Below are 20,865 nucleotides of genomic sequence, written 5' to 3' on the forward strand. Positions count from 1 at the left end.
ACCCCTCGTCCAAGGTAAGGTACTGCAGCTGCACTTTGCTAGAGCGGCTGTGAAGAGATTTTCCACGACCAAGGTAAGAGAAACCCAAATAAGATGGTAGGTATTGCAAGGGGGCATCAGAGGGCAGACACACTGAAATCATGATCACAGGAAACTAGTTGATCTGATCACATCGACCACAGCCGAATGTGGTCCACTGGAGAAGGGAATGTCTAACCACTTCAGTATACTTGCCTAGAGAACCCCAAGAACAGTATCAAAGGGCAAAATGATAGGATACTGAATGAGGAATTCCCCAGGTCAGTAGGTGCCCAGTATGCTACTAGAGATCAGTGGAGAAGTAACTCTAGAAGGAATAAAGGGACGGAGCAAAAGCAAAACCAATACCCAGTTGTGGATGTGTCTGATGATAGAAGCAAGGTCCGGTGCTGTAAAGAGCAATATTGCATAGGAACCTGGAATGTTAGGTCCATAATCAAGGCAAACTGGAAGTGGTCAAACGGGAGATGGCAAGAGTGAACGTCGACATTCTAGGAATCAGTGAATTAAAATGGACTGGAATGGGTGAATTTAACTCAGATGACCATTATATCTACTACTGTGGGCAGGAGGAATCCCTTAGAAGAAATGGAGTAGCCATCATGGACAACAAAAGAGTCCAAAATGCAGTACTTGGATGCAATCTTAAAAGCGACAGAATGATTTCTGTTCATTTCCAAGGCAAACCATTCAATATTACAGTAATCCAGGCCTATGCCCCAACCAGTAACGCTGAAGAAGCCGAAGTTGAACGGTTCTATGAAGACCTATAAGACCGTTTAGAACTAACACCCAAAAAAGATGTCCTTTTCATTATAGGGGACTGGAATGCAAAAGTAGGAAGTCAAGAAACACCTGGAGTAACAGGCAAATTTGGCCTTGGAGCACGGAATGAAGCAGGGTAAAGGCTAATAGAGTTTTGCCAAGAGAACGCACTGGTCATAGGAAACACCCTCTTCCAACAACACAAGAGAAGACTCTACACGTGGACATCACCAGATGGTCAACACTGAAATCAGATGGATTATATTCTTTGCAGCCAAAGATGGAGAAGCTCTACACAGTTAGCAAAAACAAGACCAGGAGCTGACTGTGACTCAGATCATGAACTCCTTATTGCCAAATTCAGACTGAAATTGAAGAAAGTAGGGAAAACCACTAGACCATTCAAATATGACCTACATCAAATCCCTTATGATTATACAGTGGAAGTGAGGAATAGATTTAAGGGACTAGATCTGATAGATAGAGTGCCTGATGAACTCTGGACAGAGATTCGTGACATTGTACAGGAGACAGGGACCAAGACCATCTCCATGGAAAAGAAATGCAAAAAAGCAAAATGGCTGTCTGAGGAGGCCTTACAAATAGCTGTGAAAAGAGAAGTGAAAAGCAAAGGAAAAAAGGAAAGATATAAGCATCTGAATGCAGAGTTCCAAAGAATAGCAAGGAGAGATAAGAAAGCTTTCCTCAGTGATCAATGCAAAGAAATAGAGGAAAACAACAGAATAGGAAAAACAAGAGATCTTTTCAAAGAAAATTAGAGATTCCAAGGGAACATTTCATGCAAAGATGGGCTCAATAAAGGACAGAAATGGTATGGACCTAACAGAAGCAGAAGATATTAAGAAGAAGTGGCAAGAATACACAGAAGAACTGTACAAAAGAGATCTTCACGACCAAGACAGTCACGATAACGTGATCAGTGACCTAGAGCCAGCCATCTTGGAATGTGAAGTCAAGTGGGCCTTAGAAAGCATCACTACAAACAAAGCTAGTGGAGGTGATGGAATTCCAGTTGAGCTATTTCAAATCTTGAAAGATGATGCTGTGAAAGTGCTACACTCAATATGCCAGCAAATTTGGAAAACTCAGCAGTGGCCACAGGACTGGAAAAGGTCAGTCTTCATTCCAATCCCAAAGAAAGGCAATGCCAAAGAAAGGCAATGCCAAAGAATGCTCAAGCTACTGCACAATTGCACTCATCTCACACACTAGCAAAGTGATGCTCAAAATTCTCCAAGCCAGGCTTCAGCAATATGTGAACCGTGAACTCCCAGATGTTCAAGCAGGTTTTAGAAAAGGCAGAGGCACCAGAGATCAAATTGCCAACATCCGCTGGATCATGGAGAAAGCAAGAGAGTTCCAGAAGAGCATCTATTTCTGCTTCATTGACTATGCCAAAGCCTTTGACTGTGTGGATCACAATAAACTGTGGAGAATTCTGAAAGAGATGTGAATACCAGACCACCTGACCTGCCTTTTGAGAAACCTGTATGCAGGTCAGGAAGCAACAGTCAGAACTGGACATGGAACAACCGACTGGTTCCAGATAGGAAAAGGAGTGCGTCAAGGCTGTATTTTGTCACCTTGCTTATTTAACTTCTATGCAGAGTACATCATGAGGAACGCTGGGCTGGAAGAAGCACAAGCTGGAATCAAGATTGCCAGGAGAAATATCAATAATCTCAGATATGCTGATGACACTACCCTTATGGCAGAAAGTGAAGAGGAACTCCAAAGCCTCTTGATCAAAGTGAAAGAGGAGAGTGAAAAGGTTGGCTTGAAGCTCAACATTCAGAAAACAAAGATCATGGCATCTGGTCCCATCACTTCTTGGGAAATAGATGGAAAAACAGTGGAAACCATGTCAGACTTTATTTTTTGGGCTCCAAAATCACTGCAGATGCTGATTGCAGCCATGAAATTAAAAGACGCTTACTCCTTGGAAGGAAAGTTATGACCAACCTTGATAATATATTAAAAAGCAGAGACATTACTTTGCCAACAAAGGTCCGTCTAGTCAAGGCTATGGTTTTTCCCGTGGTCATGTATGGATGTGAGAGTTGGACTGTGAAGAAAGCTGATCGCCGAAGAATTGATGCTTTTGAACTGTGGTGTTGGAGAAGACTCTTGAGAGTCCCTTGTACCGCAAGGAGATCCAACCAGTCCACTCTAAAGGAGATCGATCCTGGGTGTTCATTGGAGGGACTGATGCTAAAGCTGAAACTGCAATACTTTGGCCACCTCATGCGACGAGTTCACTCACTGGAAAAGACTCTGATTATGGGAAGGGTTGGGGGCGGGAGGGCAAGGGGAGGACCGAGGATGAGATGGCTGGATGGCATCACCGACTCTGTGGACATGAGTCTGAGTGAACTCCGGGAGTTGGTGATGGACAGGGAGACCTGGCGTGTTGTGATTCATGGGGTCACGGAGAGTCAGACACGACTGAGCGACTGAACTGAACTGAACTGAACTGAATCCTTGCTGTGTATCAGCCTATCTGTTGGAATTACTATAAAGTCACAGTGCCTTTGGCATCCATCCTGGTGACCGTCAGCTGCCTATGGCACTCAAGATATGTAAAGCAAAAAACAGTAACTAATTATGCTTTTCTCAATGGAAAGCAGGACTGAAGGCAAACCATTAATTTTACTTAGCTTCAAGGTGTAACTTTAAACTTTCTCATTCTGATACTAGATAAAACGTCAATCTAAAACCTATTCATTCTATTTATACCCATTTATACCTGTTTTCTCTAAGAAAATTCTTGATGAACATGAATACAGGAGAGAGCTAATTTTAGTAGTATGTAAATATATTTTTCCTAACTAGAGTAAAAGTTAAGTCAAAATTTCCACTGTGCCACTGCAAGCCATTTAGCAAAATATGTAGAGAATTTTTGCTCACTCTATACATTTTTCTTATTAGAACTTTCTCTAATATATCAAATGATCAAAAATTCCTGAAGCCATGGGCAAAGGCAAGTGAAAGTAGTCAGTTTTTATGTTGGTGACAGTGACAGTGGACCAACAAAACTTACTGACCATTATCTCACCAGTTAAAAAGGCAATCTGTTTGAAATTAAACCACAAAGAGACTAAGTTTTAAATTTCAGTTTTCATAAAAATTGGCTCAATGTTATTCCATTTCAATTTTAAAGAAAAAGAAAATGGTCAAAACAATATAGCACTCCTGTCTAGATTTAGAGTGTCCCAGAACAAGGAATCTGGAGAGAATATAAAATCATATTTACAGAGCATAAAATTTGGGAGAATGACCATCCCGTTCTCAATCAATTCTAGACCCAGTATTTGAGTAACTTCTGCAAATTCAGCCCAACTGGGATCTATAAGAAATACTTCAAAATATTGCAAGGATATTTCTGCTTATTAAATAATAGAAATGCTTGCCTCATAAATAATTATTCCTTAGCAAATTATTGGGGAGAAAAGCTTAACAATCCATATCATGATGAAGACTCCAACCAGAAAAATTGAAAAAAGCAAAGGAAAAAAGTACTACTTGTTTGAAAGACTGTCAAACAGGTAAAATTTTAAGTCTTTAGATGGAGTTAGCAACAAAATATTTCCCTCAGCTGAAATGGAGGATAGTTTCAAGATGCAAAATCTAGAACTAAATTTGGTTTATGTAACAGTTTCTTTAGTTAGTAAAGTAGCAATCAATTAGATATTCTGCAAGTATGCTGCTGCTGCTGCTGCTGCTAAGTCACTTCAGTCGTGTCCGACTCTGTGTGACCCCATAGATGGAAGCCCACCAGGCTCCCCCGTCCCTGGGATTCTCCAGGCAAGAACACTGGAGTGGGTTGCCATTTCCTTCTCCAATGTGTGAAAGTGAAAAGTGAAAGTAAAGTTGCTCAGTCGTGGTCCCATTATATGCCCAGGAGTGGGATTGTTGTATCATATGGTAGCTCTATTTTTAGATTGTAAGGAACCTCTACACTGTTCTCCATAGCAGCTATATCAATTTATATTCCCACCAACAGTAGAGGAGGGTTTCCTTCTCTCCACATTCTCTTCAGCATTTATAGATTCAGACAGGTGTGAGGTGATACCTCATTGTGTTTTGATTTCAATTTCTATGATAATTAGTGATGTTGAACCCCTTTTGGCAATCTGGATAACTTCTTTGGAAAAGTATCTATTTAAATCTTCCATCAATTTTCTGATTAGGTTGTTTTTTCATATTGAGCTGCATGAGCTGTTCGTATATCTTGGAGATTAATACCTTGTTGCTCACTTCATTTGCAAATATTTTCTCCCACTCAGAGGGTAGACTTCTTGGTTTCGTTTATGGTTTTCTTTGCTATACAAAAGAGAAGCAAAACACAAAGGAAAAAAGGAAATATATACCCATCTGAATGCAGAGTTCCAAACAATAGCAAGGAGAGCTAAGAAACCTTTCCTAAGTGTAAACACAGCAATGGCCACAGGACTAGAAAAGGTCAGCTTTCATTCCAGTCCCAAAGAAAGGCAATGCCAAATAATGCTCAAACTACTGCACAATTGCACTAATCTCACATGCTAGTAAAGTAATGCTCAAAATTCTCCAAGCCAGGCTCAACACTATGTGAACCGTGAACTTCCAAATGTTCAAACTGGATTTAGAAAAGGCAGAGGAACCAGAGATCAAATTGCCAACATCTGTTGGATCACAGAAAAAGCAAGAGAGTTCCAGAAAAACATCTATATCTGCTTTATTGAATACGCCAAAACCTTTGACTGTGTGGATCACAACAAACTGTGGAAAATTCTGAAAGAGATGGGAATACCAGACCACCTGACCTGCCTCCTGAGAAATCTGTATGCAGGTCAAGAAGCTAGTTAGAACTGGACATGGATAACAGACTGGTTCCAAATAGGGAAAGGAGTATGTCAAGGCTGCTTATTTAACTTATATGCAGAGTACATCATGAGAAACGCTGGGTTGGCTGAAGCAGAAGCTGGAATCAAGATTGCCAGGAGAAATATCAATAACTTCAGATATGCAGATGACACCACCCTTATGGCAGAAAGCGAAGAAGAACTAAAGAGCCTCTTGATGAAAGGGAAAGAGGAGAGTAAAAAAAGTTGGCTTAAAACTCAACATCCAAATAGATGGGAAAACAATGGAAAAGTGAGAGACTTTGTTTTCTTGGGCTCCAAAATCAGTGCAGATGGTGATTACAGCCATGAGATTAAAAGACGATTGCTCCTTGGAAGAAAAGCTATGACCAACCTAGACAGCATATTAAAAAGCAGAGACATTACTTTGCCAGCAAAGGTCCATCTAGTCAAAGCTATGGTTTTTCCAGTAATCATGTATGGATGTGAGAGTTGGACCATAAAGAAAGCTGAGCACTGAAGAATTGATGCTTTTGAACTGTGGTGTTGGAGAAGACTCTTGAGAGTCCCTTGGTCTCTTTAGGCGTCCATCCTAAAAGAAATCAGTCCTGAATGTTCATTGGAAGGACTGATGCTGAAGCTGAAACTCCAAAACTTTGGCCACCTGATGTGAACAAATGACTCATTGGAAAAGACTCTGATGCTGGGAAAGATTGAAGGCGGGAGGAGAAGGGGACAACACAGGATGAGATTGTTGAATGGCATCACCGACTCGATGGACATGAGTTTGAGCAAGTTCTAGGAGCTGGTGATGGACAGGGAAGCCCCCCCTGCAGTCCATGGGGTCTCAAAGAGTCAGATATGACTGAGCAACTGAACTGAACTTGTTATACAAAAGCTTTTAAGAATAATTAGGTTCCATTTGTCCATTTTCGTAGTTATTTTCATTACTTTAGTGGGTGGATCAAAAAAAATCTTGCTCCAATTTATGCCAAATAGTCTGCCTGTGTTTTTCTCTGATTTATAGTATACGGCCTTACATTAAGGTCTTTAATCCATTATTTTTGTGTATGGTGTTAGGCAGTGTTCTAATTTCATTCTTCTATATAGAAAAACCATAATTTGAAAGGATGCATGCACCTCGATGTCACTGTAGCACTTTTTACACTAGCTAGGAAAAGGGAAAAAAACAAATTTCCATCAACAGAGGGATGAATAAAGAAGATGTGTTACATATATATATGGAATTTTACTCAGCCCTAAATAATGCAATCTGCAGCAACATGGATGGATCTAGAGATTATCATACAGAGTGAAGTCAGAAAGAGAAAGACAAATATTGTATAATCTCTCTTAAATGTGAAATCTTGAAAAAGGGTACAGATGAACATACTTGCAAAGCTAAAACAGAGTCACAGATGTAGAAAACAAACTTATGGTTACCAAGGGGAGATTGAGACTGATATATACACACTACTGTATATAAAATAGGCAGCCTAATGAGAATCTACTGTATAGCACAGGGAACTTTACTCAGTGCTCCGTGGAGTCCTAAATGGGAAGGGAATCTAAAAAATGTTGGATATGTGTATACATGTAACTAATTCCCTTAGGTGTACAACAGAAACTAACGCAACATTATATGGCAACTATACTCCAATAACTTGGAGAAGGAAATGGCAACCCACTCCAGTGTTCTTGCCTGGAGAATCCCAGGGACAGAGGAGCCCAGTGGCTGCTGTCCATGGGGTCACACAGAGTCAGACACAACTGAAGCGACTTGGCAGCACCATACTCCAATAAAAAAAATAAGTAAGATGGTTCCATTATATAGATTCAGGACTCTGCAAAATAAATTTCACATGAAACAATACTGAGTCCATATAATAACTTAAAAATATTTGTGTTCAACATTGGCCCTAGTCAACAGTAAGAGTTACAAATGGATTCTGCCCACACAGGCTACTGAGATTCACTTACTGAACACAGGTTTAACAAAGCAAACAATGTTTAAATCTTACCCTCTGGCCAGGACTTATTGAGAAGGATATGTTCTCTAGTATGGCATTCCCTCCATCTATATACTTTGCTGTGAGGTCTTTGACAGTCATTTGGCCCCCTGAGGGCCAGATGTCATCTTTCTTCACATGTTGATTCTCGATGATCATAACTTTTGAGAGCTGACTATCCTTGGATGGTCTGAATGAATTGTTAGGTTTACCATCTTCTGTTGGCATATCAATAAACTTAAAGATTCGGCTCACAGATCGCATCTGAAATAAAAATAATATTTTATTTTTTAAGAGTTGCAGAGAATGTCAAAATTAGTTTAATGTTTCCTAAAATATAACTTGTAGGATGTGATACTAGCTAGTCATCAGTTGGTTATTTGTTAGGTTTCTCAATGAAGTAACAGGAAATAATTGGAAAGAACTAAAAGCTTAACCAAGAGAATTAACTAGGATTTCTATAAATGGGCTCTTTATAAACCTGTTTATTTTTGTGATCACTTAACTCTCAGTTATGCAAGCCACACATAAATAGCCAAACTTTACTCAGTGGAATAGATGATGTCAAGGGGAAACTTTTTTTCTACCATTGTGTAGTACAGTGTTCTACAACTGATAAGTTATAATAAAATGTTTCACACTTCAAAATCACTATATAAAAGGCTTTCCTTATTCTTGCAATGCATTAATAACTATCAACAATTCTATGTCAGCAGAGTGGTAAGTGGACTCCTGAGGCTCAATAAATTTTGAATAATTTCACAATAATCTTCAAACAAATTTGAAGTCACTGGCATATATCTGTAGTTAAATATTACATTTTTAATCTAAATTACTTAAAGATCAATGTCCACTGCTGAGCAAAATGTGACTGTGTATAAGGGTTGTATTTGAAATTCAACAATTTTTTAAATTATTTTTAAAATTTTATTTTATTGACATATAGTTGATTTACAATGTTGTGTTAGTTTCTAGTATTCAACAAAGTGATTCAATTATTCAAATGTATACAAATTCTTTTTCATATTCTTTTCCATTACAGTTTATTACAGGATATTGAAAATAGTTCCCTGTACAACAACAGAACCTTGCAGTTTGCCCATTCTGTATATAATAGTTAGCATCTGCTAACCCCAATCTCCCAATCCATCCCTTCCCCTTGGCAACCATAAATCCATTCTCTGTATCTGTGATTCTGTTTCTGTTTTGTAAATAAGTTCACTTATGTCATATTTTAGATTCCACAGATGATATCATATTGTGTTTGTCTTTCTTTTTCTGACGTACTTTGCTTAGTAAGATCATCTCTAGTTGCACCCATGTTGCTGCAAATGGCATTATAAAATTCAACTATTTTGCATGAGTGCTTAAATTCTTCAATGACAGCATATTTCCCTGAACAATTATAATTTACAAAATTTGGAAAGTGATTTTTAAAATAGCTTGGCATATAATAGGCATCCAATACATAATTGAAAATATTTAAAGTAAATGTACTTGTGTGCTCAGTTGTGACCAACTCTTTGTGTCCCCATGGACTGCAGCCAAGCAGGTTCCTCTGTCCGTCGGATTTCCTAAGCCAGAATGCTGGACTGGGTTCCCATTTCCTTCTCTAAGGGATCTTCCTGACCCAGGGATAGAACCTGCATCTCCTGCATTGGCAGGTGGATTCTTCACCACTGAGCCACCAGGTGGTCCATTAACAGCTTACTAGACAGAAAATTCTTTGTCTTAAAAGTAATTGCTGATTCTGCCTTTACCCAGTTGAGAATTTAACCTTCTTCTTTACAGTGTTAAATTATTATCATCATAGTTATTTAGATATTAGAAATAATTTTTTCAGCAAAAAAAAAAATGGTGAGACAAAATGATGTGGGCATTCATTTCTATTATTTTTATTTTTCATTATCAAAAGGTGAAATGGGAAGAATTCTTCATCTTTAGTATGAAATGACTCGTAAATGAATCAGAGAAGTTCAGATATTTATCCTTAATTGAACATTTAAAGCTTCATCTTAGAAAATCTTATAGCATTGCCTGTTTTCACATGCACTGATCGAGATAGATATTTATAAAGGGATTTATTCTATCTAGTAACTGTGTGCTTCTATTTCCCTCATCTTGAATATATCTTCAAATTATCTTCAATAATTATTCAAGATTCAAAAAGAGAATCCTTTTAAGCCAAAACCCACTAGAAATGGAAGTGAAAAATATCCAAAGCTGATATCTATCGTAAATAACTCAGGAGGAAATAATATAATTATTCCTCTGACATAACATTTTAAATTCCAAATTATGTGTGGTTTTCAGAGTTTATTAAATCCCGACTCCGTTTTTTTATTAAATTTGAATTGAAATACACTGTTGACATTTCTGCATGTCAGTGCTGTGAAGAATTCTATACTAGTCTTTGTTAAGTGCTTTAGCACGTCAAGTAAGGAACTGTATAACAAAAACACATCCTGTTTTAACACATTCAAGCATCAAAAAAATTTAAATATTGCTATCAAAACTACTCAAAATTACATGGGTTATTATTAGAAAATGACATCAAAACTACTATTTTGACAGCACTAAAATGTCATGCACAATTTTTCTTTGTAAGCATTTCTCTGAGTACAGCAAATTACATTCTTCATTAGCAAGGGTGAACCCAGGACTTCTTTTGTTGTTGTTTTCTTGTTTTTGAATTCAGAATTTCTAATGTCAGCTGTGGTACACAGAATGCACCTATCAAATTGAGAAAATACAATTTTCAACTCATCACCTTTCATATAATCTAGTTGCTTAAAGTGACCCTAAGACAGGTTATTATAGTTATCTACAGCATGGTCAAATATCCCTGACCAAGAACAATTTCACCTTAACAACAGGCACTCATCTATAGCCCGTGAATATTCACTCAACTCAATGGGTTAAAGCATTTTCTGACAGGAAGGGAAGGTGGCCAAAGCAGACACTTGCATTACGGTTAGGTTTTCAGCCACTGAAATAGTGAACAGATGATCTGGCCAGATAATGTTATGAATTACTAACTCCCTGTGCCTCACAGGCTCTCCAACTTGCACATCACTTCCACTGCCTCTCAAAGGAGAAGGGACGCAGAACCAGTGCACAGAAAATCATTGCTGGTCTTGCAAGTTGCAAAAAACTGCCTTTGTAGTCAGAGATTGATAGTTCAAAATTGCCTGTTAAGATTCAAAAACCAAAGCCTGAAGGATAGGGTTTATGTAAAAACCAGTAGTCAAGGATGAACTTCTGATGGACGAGAAACAGTTTCTCTCCTCACCCCACAATCTGACTCACAAATGGGCTGAGGCACCAGTTCCCTAAAAAGAAGCACTGCCTTGCAACTGAACTCTGGTTCTATCCTCAAGTAGACTTGAGTGATTTTAGAACTTAGGAGGCCTGTGTCTCAGTTCTAAGGTGGATACAGGAATGGGGCAGGGCTTAGAGAAGCTTCTGGTGCCTGTATGGCATAGGAGCATGAGAGTGGACATGCCTGCATGGCATGTTGAGACATAGATAACTTGACATAGCTTTGGATTTTCTTGTATTTCCAGAATGATGCTGCTGCTGTTAAATCGCTTCAGTCGTGTCTGACTCTGTGCAACCCCATAGAGGACAGCCCACCAGGTTCCGCCGTCCCTGGGATTCTCCAGGCAAGAACACTGGAGTGGGTTGCCATTTCCTTCTCCAATGCATGAAAGTGAAAAGTGAAAGTGAAGTCACTCAGTCATGTCCGACTCTTAGCGACCTCATGGACTGCAGCCCACCAGGCTCCTCTGTCCATGGGATTTTCCAGGCAAGAGTACTGGAGTGGGGTGCCATTGTTTTCTCCGAGAATGAAGATGAGGGGAAGCCAAATAATCCCAATGCTTTGACCCCTCAGGGTCTTCCATTCCTCAGGGACGTGGAAGCAACTGAGAGAGTGCAGGCTCACCAAGGGAGAGCTAACAGTCAGGACCAGAAGGAAGACCCAACGTACCTGGACTGTACACCTCTAGGTCAGAGACAGCCTTGGAGACACTGAGCACAATAAGGGACAACCTACAGCCAGACACCCCCTCCCTCGGTGTCTTGGTATCCTGTAAACTCTGCTCACAATTGATTATAGAGTCACTTCTAGTAAGATCTCTGAATTCGCCGAGGTTTCTTCTTCTACTTGGTGGAAGGCATGCTCAAATAGAAAATAAATATGACTATAACACAAGTAGTCATATATCTTCTACACTTGATTTAACAACCAAAGATTCATATCTATAGTCAGGGATGGATCCAGGTGTGGTGGAAACAGAGACTTAGGTAATGTGGGAGATTCTTCTTAAGAGAAGTTCTTAAGAAGACATCAATAGAATATCAATACAATGAAATATTATTCAGCCATAAAAAGGATGAAATATGAAATATTGTCATTTGTAACATTGATGAACACAGAGACTATGATACTAAGTGAAATCAGAGAAAGATAAATATTATATGATATTTGCATGTGAATTCTAAAAAAATAATACTAATGAATCCATTTACAAAACAGAAACAGACTCACAGATACAGAAAACACACTTATGGTTACTAAAGTGGGGGATAAATTAGGAGCATGGGATTAACAGATACACACTACTATAAATAAAAAGAATAAGCAACAAGGATTTACTGTGTAACACAGGGAACAATGTTCAAAAAAAAGAGAAGAAAGAAAAAGAAATAAAATTCTGCACAGAAAATTAAGTACAGGACCTTCAAAAGGTTCCATGCAAGTGGTAGAATGTGAGCTTACATCTAAGGGGCTTCAGTTAAATCCACCGTGTCTATTACAGTTAACTTACTCAAGCACTGTTTGTGTATCTTCCCCACTGAGTGTTTAGCATCATGCAGTCCCTTAATAAATCTCTGTTCATAATGAATTAACCCATTGTTCTACCTCACATGCAGAAAGCAGTTTCTAAGCAGGGAGAATGGCAGTACTGTAACTCAGCAGGAAATCCAGTCTGCAGTTGTAGCCTCAGCTCTCACCCTAAAAACATACATGGCTATTTGGATCAGAAGGACGTTGTAACGTATCAAATTATTTTTAGTCTCATCTACTTGTTCTCATTAATCTTTTTAACCTAACTGAATCCTATCTCTAATTTGGAATGTCTAAATATTTTAAGGTGATTTATAAAAACTACTGTGCCATTGTCCAGCTATGTAGGTGGAATTGGATGGAAATTCAGATTTGACAATTTTCAGAGTTTTGTAGATGGAGTGGGCAAACGCTTTAACCTGAAGCTGCTGCTTCTGTGCATAGAAAAGTGTTTCCTATAGAGGAATGAGGGGGTATCGCTGTCTAGCTCACTGACAGCAAAGTCTCAATGTAGCCATTACCAGATTAGGTGGGAGTAAGTGTCTCAGATTTCAAGAAGTAAATGATGAAGCCAAAATGAGACTCAGGCACTGAAACACCAAATCTATTCTTCATGTGAAGAGGAAAACTTCATATAATTTGCATAGGCTTTCCACAAAATTGGAGTTTAGTCAAAATGAAGTGGGGTTTTTGCTTGAGAAGCATCTCATTTAAAATTTTGGCATTATTATTTATATCATGTATTATACTCAAAAATTCTCCTAAGCCCATCTTTAAAAATGAATCTCATTATCTTTATGATAATGTCTGAATTACTTATCTAAGCATCAGGAGAACAAAGTCTTTTGGGGAAAGACTGCTCCATAGCCTTATCTCAACTTTGCTTTGTAACAGATATACTTAGTGAAAAAGAAAATGACTCCTGATTTTCCTTTCCACCTTTTGTTAACAATGAGGCAAGAAAAGGCTTAAAGACCTTTTTTAGGGCAAGTCAGGAAACCAGACTCTTTTCCCTGCACAAAATATTTGTTCTATTTCCTTTCATCCTTTTGGTTGTTTAGAAACCAGGCCATCAAATTTGTTCATTAACACCTAAACTAAATGTAACACCCACAAAACCATGACAATAGAAAATATATTGCAAAAGCCTGAGATCTGGCTGGCAATGTTGTAAAGAGTGTTCATAACTGGTGGTTACAGGAAGATTACAATGAATAAATGTGAAGACAATCATCTATTAATAGAAAACTGACACCATGTGAAAAACATCACACATTTTGCAAGAGAAATTTTCAAAATGTGAAGTACATAAAAGGGAGGATTAAAGTGTTTTAAATCTTAGATTCTTCCTGGTAGGCCCAAACTAGATGTTTTTCAGAGTCAACTGACAGTGACCTGAGACCCAAGGCCATGTTAGAGTGATTAGCATAATCTTTAGGCCATGGATATAGACTTAAGAGATAATGGTTATCATGAAAACAGACTCTCTGCCCAAAACATATTCTTGAAACTCTGGTCTATCTGCACCAATTACTTATGCTCTTAGAGCCCTTAACAAGTCAATCAGGACTGTATTGCTATAAATTATTAACAGCATAAGTGAGTTACTTATAGTATACTATAGATTCTAACCCTTTAGAAATTATTATAGCTTGCTACCTAATCTGTGGCAAATTATATGGCAAGTCAATTGGACTTTTTCTGACTGCAGGATGTGCAAAAAAAAAAAAACACAACTAATGACAAAAAGGCATATCTTAAATAAACAGAGATATCAAATACATTGGTGTCTATTTTCAATAATTAAGAGCTTCAATAATTATGGTACCAAGTGCCAATAGGCAAAGGAGGACTCTGCTTTATCTATCTGAAAAGGTCTGATATCACTTATTACATCTACTACTTAAACTTGAACTTAGATGCTTTCTGGAGCTACTATTTTCTAAAAGCATATGACAGGCTATCAGCAAGTGTTTGGTGAATACAATTTGGCCTATGAGGTGTGCATTAAACATATTTCAAAGGAAATCTCAAGAAGAGGAGACTTACTAGACAAAAAAAAAAAAAAAACAGATCAAAATATTTTCCCTAGGTTTTGACTATTTTACTAAGATTTTTTCTAAGCATCTTAACTTTGAGACAGCACAACTTCCCCAAGTTCTCTATCATTAAGCACCATTCTTTACATATCTGTCAGATTTATATCTGTCACTGGTTGATATACAGGATAAAAATTATTTGCTGATAGTCCATCAGTTCCAAAGTAAATTCTATCCCATAGAACAGAGGTGAGCAAAACTATGGCCCAATGGCCAAATCACGCCATATCCATTTGTTAACATTAGCTTTGCCCTACAAAAGCTTAGGTTTCCCAGGTGGCTCCATGGTAAAAATTCCACCTGCCAATGCTGGAGCTACAGGAGATGCAGGTTCAAACCCTGGGTTGGGAAAATCCCCTGGAGAAGGAAATGGCAATCCACTCCAGCATTCTTGCTTGGGAAATCCCATGGACAGAGGAGCCTGGTGGTCTCACAGAGAGCCCACGTCCATGGCATCACAAAGAGTCAAACAGGACTGAGTGCACGCACGTGTGTGAGCACACATACACACACACACACACACAAGCTTAGTTGAATAACTGCATAGAGACCACATAACTCACAATGTTGAAAAAGTACTACCTAACCCTTTACAGGAAAAATTTGCTAGCTCCCTGTCATGACTCACAGAAAACTGGGGCAAAATGAACTTTAGAGACCCTCAAATCCAGTGAATCACAAGTCTATATATACCAGAACCACCTGGAGCACTTTTTAAAAGATAGACATCATGCCTGGTCACTTTGCCCTCAACCAAGAGAACCGCTTTAATTAGTCTCAGAGGACCCTGAGTAATCTCTCTTTAAAGAGGTTGGGAACCTCTGATCTAATCCATTCCTTCTTGGTACAAATGAAAAATTTTAAATACAGGAAGTTTAAGTGATAAGCACAAAGCTCCACAAATTTCCCAAACTTTCCTACACTCACGCAATCCCGTCAGGTTCTCATAAGCCTTTCCTGCCAATTCAAGACTCAACAACATCTGAATGGTGCTTTCTTTGTCTTTGTTGGTTCCAGTAACACACTCGTTAAGAGTTCTTTGATCAGCTCTGACAACTGCAGTGGTGAATGATCTAATCACTGAACCTGAGCCTTCAGGGCAGTGACAGACCCCTGTGACTCCCAAGAGCACCCGGAACAGTGCCTGCATATGTGCCAATGAGGACTTGAGATATCCCAGAGATTCCAAAGGAGGAAAAGGCAAAGCCCTCACGTAGGTTATGACTTATTTGTCTAAGGCTGCACAACTACTTGGTGGTAAGGCTAGAGTGGAACACAGCATAGAAAGCCACTTTATAGGATGGAAATAGAAAGGCTGGGTGGGACGAAGTCTTGGAACAGACGTCATAAGTGGAAAATACACCCCCAAAGACTCATGAGAACAGAAAAACAAAGGTATTATCAAGAAGCCATTAAAAGGAAGTTAAAAAAATGTAAGAAATGACTCCTCCCCTCAGATTCTCAGAGCAGAAACTATTTTCAATCCAAGAGAACTGGGCATCGGGAGAACCGAGAATTGAAGAAAAGCCAGGTTCCCCACTTCTCCTCGCATCAGGTTTCTCATTGGTCACTGTACAATCAGTCACTTGATCTTTACTGGAACCCAAAATAAACACAGGCAATAAAAGGACAAAGGAGAAACAAAGGGAGTTTCTATTGACAGAAAACTCTTCTCAGATTACATCAATCTTGTAAGAACTTTCTGGAAACTCATTAACTGGAATCTAAGTGTGAACCCTACAGAAGTACAGTCTTCCTTTCTCATCCCGGAGGCTTCCACCCTCTTGTGTTACTAAGAATACACTACGGAACAGGGATGGTTTACTGGCTGCTACAACTGGAGAATTAAGAAAGTGGGTACTAATCATATGCTCAGATATTTTAGTTTTGCTCACCAGGATGCAGACAGTCCTGAAAATAGAAGAACTGTCAACTGCCTCATTCAAACAATGATACTCTTAGTGTGAGCAATTCACCAGTCACCAGATGGCTTAATACAACTAAGTCTGAAACATTACCTTTGCATCCTTTCTAGCTCTCATTTAATTTTCACTCATTCATGGAGGCAAAAATCTAGGTATACACTGCCTATTTAAGACGTGAAGTGAAAGTCTCTCATTGGTGTCTGATTCCTTGTGACCCCATGGACTATACAATCCATGGAATTCTCCAGGTCAGAATATTGGAGTGGGAGAATGGCTACCCACTCCAATATTCTGACCTGGAGAATTCTATGGATTGTATAGTCCATGGGGTCACAAGGAATCAGACACCAATGAGAGACTTTCACTTCACATCTTAAATAGGCAGTGGCAAGCCACTCCAGTACTCTTGCCTAGAAAATTTCATGGATGGAGAAGCCTGGTAGGCTGCAGTCCATGGGGTCACTCAGTCGCACACGACTGAGCGACCTCACTTTCACTTTTCTCTTTCATGTATTGGAGAAGGAAATGGCAACCCACTCCAGTGTTCTTGCCTGGAGAATCCCAGGGACGGGGGAGCCTGGTGGGCTTCCGTCTATGGGGTCGCACAGAGTCGGACACGACTGAAGCGACTTAGCAGCAGCAGCAGCCATTCTCCAGGGGACCTTCCCAACCCAGGGACTGAACCCAGGTTTCCCCCACAATGCAGGCAGATTCTTAACCAGTTGAGGTTATGAAGTTTAAATAATTAACAATAGGAGACAGAGAAGCTTTATGTTGTTAAAAATGTCAGGCATCTTATGAATTCAAATACAATAAGTTAACAACTTTGTTAATTAATAACACAAAATTTTTTAAGATTGAATTTACTTTAATCCATATAGTACTTGAGGAATGGAGCTAAAAAGAATTAATACTTCTCTTTTCATCCCATGTACAGAATAGTATAAGCTTTGCAATTGAAATGAACAGAGAGACATACACATGTGCTGTGCTATGCTCAGTTGTTCAGTCGTGTCCGACTCTCTGTGACCCCATGGTCTGCAGTGTCCTAGGCTCCTCTGTCCATGGGGATTCTCCAGGCAAGAATACTGGAATGGGTTGCCGTGCCTTCCTCCAGGGGATCTTCCCAACCCAGGGATCGAACCCAGGTCTCTCTCAGTGCAGGCAGATTCTTTACCATCTGAGCCACCAGGGAAACTCATGAACACTGGAGTGGGTGGCCTATCCCTTCTCCAGGGGCTCTTCCCGACCTAGGAATCAAACCAGGGTCTCCTGCATTGCAGCTGGATTCTTTATCAGCTGAGGTACCAGGGAAGCCAGATCTACACATAATTTATGTTAAAATTAAGAGAGAATTAGAAGTAACAGTTTTTAAAACACTGTGGTATCAATTGAAATAACTGGAAATCCCCTAACATGGGAGTTTAAATGGGAATTAAGTTGGACTCTGATAATTTTACTATTTTAAAAATCTCTGGGATTATTCACAACCTATTATACTACACTGTTCACAAGGTGATAGATGAATTTTTTTGCCAAACTCCTATATAAAGCTAGACAAACTAGTAGGCAGAATAGAAGTTTTGTTCACTTTAAATGGTCTCTTGATACCACAAGCATATTTCCAGGAGATTCCAAACAAGAATTTAAGAACTAAAATGTCAAGTCTACTGGAAGACAGTCTATCACTGTGTTTTACAAACACATGGAGGTGTCAAGTTAGTAGCTGAATATATACATAGAGAGAGAGCAGAGGAGTGGTCTTAACTGGAGATATGAATGCGTGATTCACTGAGAGATGATTTCAGAAGAACGGAGTTAGATTATAACATCCAGAGAAAGTGTAGATAGAAGAGGGTTAGCATACAGCTGGTGTTTAGTGATCTGAAAGAAGATAAGGGCTCAGCAAAGAGAACTAAAGAGGAACAAGTGAGGCAGCAGGAAAACCGGGTGTGAATAACATCACCCTAGTGAAAAAAGCATGTATCCATGGCATGAGTACTACTGAGAGATTGAGAGATATAAAGATGCTGGCTCTAGAAAGATATTGGTCATGAGTCTGAGGGATGATGGAAATGAAATGAAGCAGGGTATGGAAAGAATTTCCATATTTCAAATTCTAAAAGATATGCTGTTAAAGTGCTTCACTCAAATTGCCAGCAAATTTGGAAAACTCAGCAGTGGCCACAGGACTGGAAAAGGTCAGTTTTCATTCCAATCCCAAAGAAAAGCAATGCCAAAGAATGTTCAAACTACCACACAATTGTACTCATTTCACATGCTACCAAAGTAATGCTCAAAATTCTCCAAGCCAGGCTTCAACAGTACATGAATCATGAACTTCCAGATGTTCAAGCTGGATTTAGAAAAGCCAGAGGAACCAGAGATTAAATTTAACATCTGCTGGATCATCAAAAAAGCAAGAGAGTTCCAGAAAAACATCTACTTCTGTTTCATTGACTACACCAAATGGTGTGGATTTTGATGGTGTTGATGGTGTGGATCATAACAAACTGGAAAATTCTTCAAGAGATGGGAATACCAGATCTCCTTGCCTGTCTCCTGAGAAATCTGTATTCTGGTCAAGAACCAACAGTTAGAACCAGACTTGGAACAACAGACTGGTTCCAAACTGGGAAAGGAGTACGTCAAGGCTGTATATTGTTACCCTGCTTAATTAACTTATATGTAGAGTACATCATGCCAAATGCTGGGCTGGATGAAGCACAAGCTGGAATCAAGATTGCCAGGAGAAATATCAATAACCTCAGATACGCAGAAGACACCACCCTTATGGCAGAAAGTGAAGAACTAAAGAGCCTCTTGATGAAAGTGAATGAGGAGAGTGAAAAAGTTGGCTTAAAGCTCAACATTCAGAAAATGAAGATCATGGCATCCAGTTCATCAGTTCATGTCAAATAGATGGGGAAACAGTGAGAGACTTTATTTTCTTGAGCTCCAAAATCACTACAGATGGTGACTGCAGCCATGAAATTAAAAGACGCTTGCTCCTTGGAAGAAAACCGATGACCAACCTAGATAGCATATTAAAAAGCAGAGACATTACTTTGTCAGCAAATGTCCACATAGTCAAAGCTATGGTTTTTCTAGTAGTCATGTATGGATGTGAGAGTTGGACCATAAAGAAAGCTGAGCACCAAAGAATTGATGCTTTTGAACTGTGGTGTTGGGGAAGACTCTTGAGAGCCCCTTAGACTACAAGGAGATCAAACCAGTCCATCCTAAAGGAGATCACTCCTGAATGTTCATTGGAAGGACTGATGCTGAAGCTGAAACTCCAATACTTTGGCCACCTGATACGAAGAACTGACTCACTGGAAAAGACCCTGATGCTGGGAAAGATTGAAGGCAGAAGGAGAAGGGAACGACAGAGGATGAGATGGTTGGATGGCATCACCAACTCGATGGACATGAGTTTAAGCAAGCTCTGAGAGTTGGTGATGGACAGGGAAGCCTGGCGTGCTGCAGTCCACGGGGTCACAAAGAGTCGGAAACAACAGAGTGACTGAACTGACTGACTGATGGAAAGAACTGGGAGGATGACACGGAGTAAAGCACTGTTTCAAGAATTTCTACTGAAAATGAGTCAAAGAAAAGGGGTGTTAGATCAAGGGATGGTATTTTTATGCTAGGGAGAAAGGTACCACAAAGAGGAGTTAATTGCATATACCGGCCTTTACACAGGAGCAAAGACACAGAGGGAAGTGAGCATAAGAGCAGTGGTGCAGAACTAGTGGAAAGAAAGGAAGAAATTCTTTCTGGCTCCACCATTTTTTTTCTATGACATGTATAGCAAGATCATTGACTGAAAATGCAAGGGGTAGAATTATTAGAGCACCTAAGAAGAGACAAGAAGGTGATAAAGCGCTATCTTAGGGAATAAAACAGAGAGAACTTATTAGGAAAACGTATTAAAAGTTTTGTTGACCAGTTTTGAGTGCCAGCCTCTGAGATGTGTTCAGTTCAGTTCAGTTCAGTTCAGTCGCTCAGTCGTGTCCGACTCTCCGCGACCCCATGAATCACAGCACGCCAGGCCTCCCTATCCATCACCAACTCCCGGAGTACACTCAAACTCATGTCCACAGAGTCGGTGATGCCATCCAGCCATCTCATTCTCCATCGTCCCCTTCTCCTCCCGCCCCCAACCTTTCCCAGCATCAGAGTCTTTTCCAGTGAGTCAACTCGTCGCATGAGGTGGGATGTGTAGTTAGTCATAAATACAAAGCTACCTGAGGCTGTGATGAGGAAGTGTTATCATCCAAATATTATTAATACCTTCGCTGGCTGAAAGCT

General features: G+C 39.5%; 1 protein-coding gene across 1 annotated transcript in view; it reads right to left on the bottom strand.

Annotated features, from left to right (window-relative positions):
• Positions 1-20,865, bottom strand: part of CFTR (CF transmembrane conductance regulator) — a 207,158-nt gene that overhangs the window by 41,113 nt on the left and 145,180 nt on the right. Inside the window, exon 22 of the mRNA XM_055420807.2 lies at positions 7,688-7,939. Coding sequence (XP_055276782.2) covers positions 7,688-7,939 — 252 coding nt within the window. The remainder of the gene's footprint in view (positions 1-7,687; positions 7,940-20,865) is intronic.

This window comes from Moschus berezovskii, chromosome 3 (assembly GCF_049115385.1).
Source record: "Moschus berezovskii isolate FMDL1 chromosome 3, NW_MosBer_1.0, whole genome shotgun sequence".
Classification (NCBI taxonomy): domain Eukaryota; kingdom Metazoa; phylum Chordata; class Mammalia; order Artiodactyla; family Moschidae; genus Moschus; species Moschus berezovskii.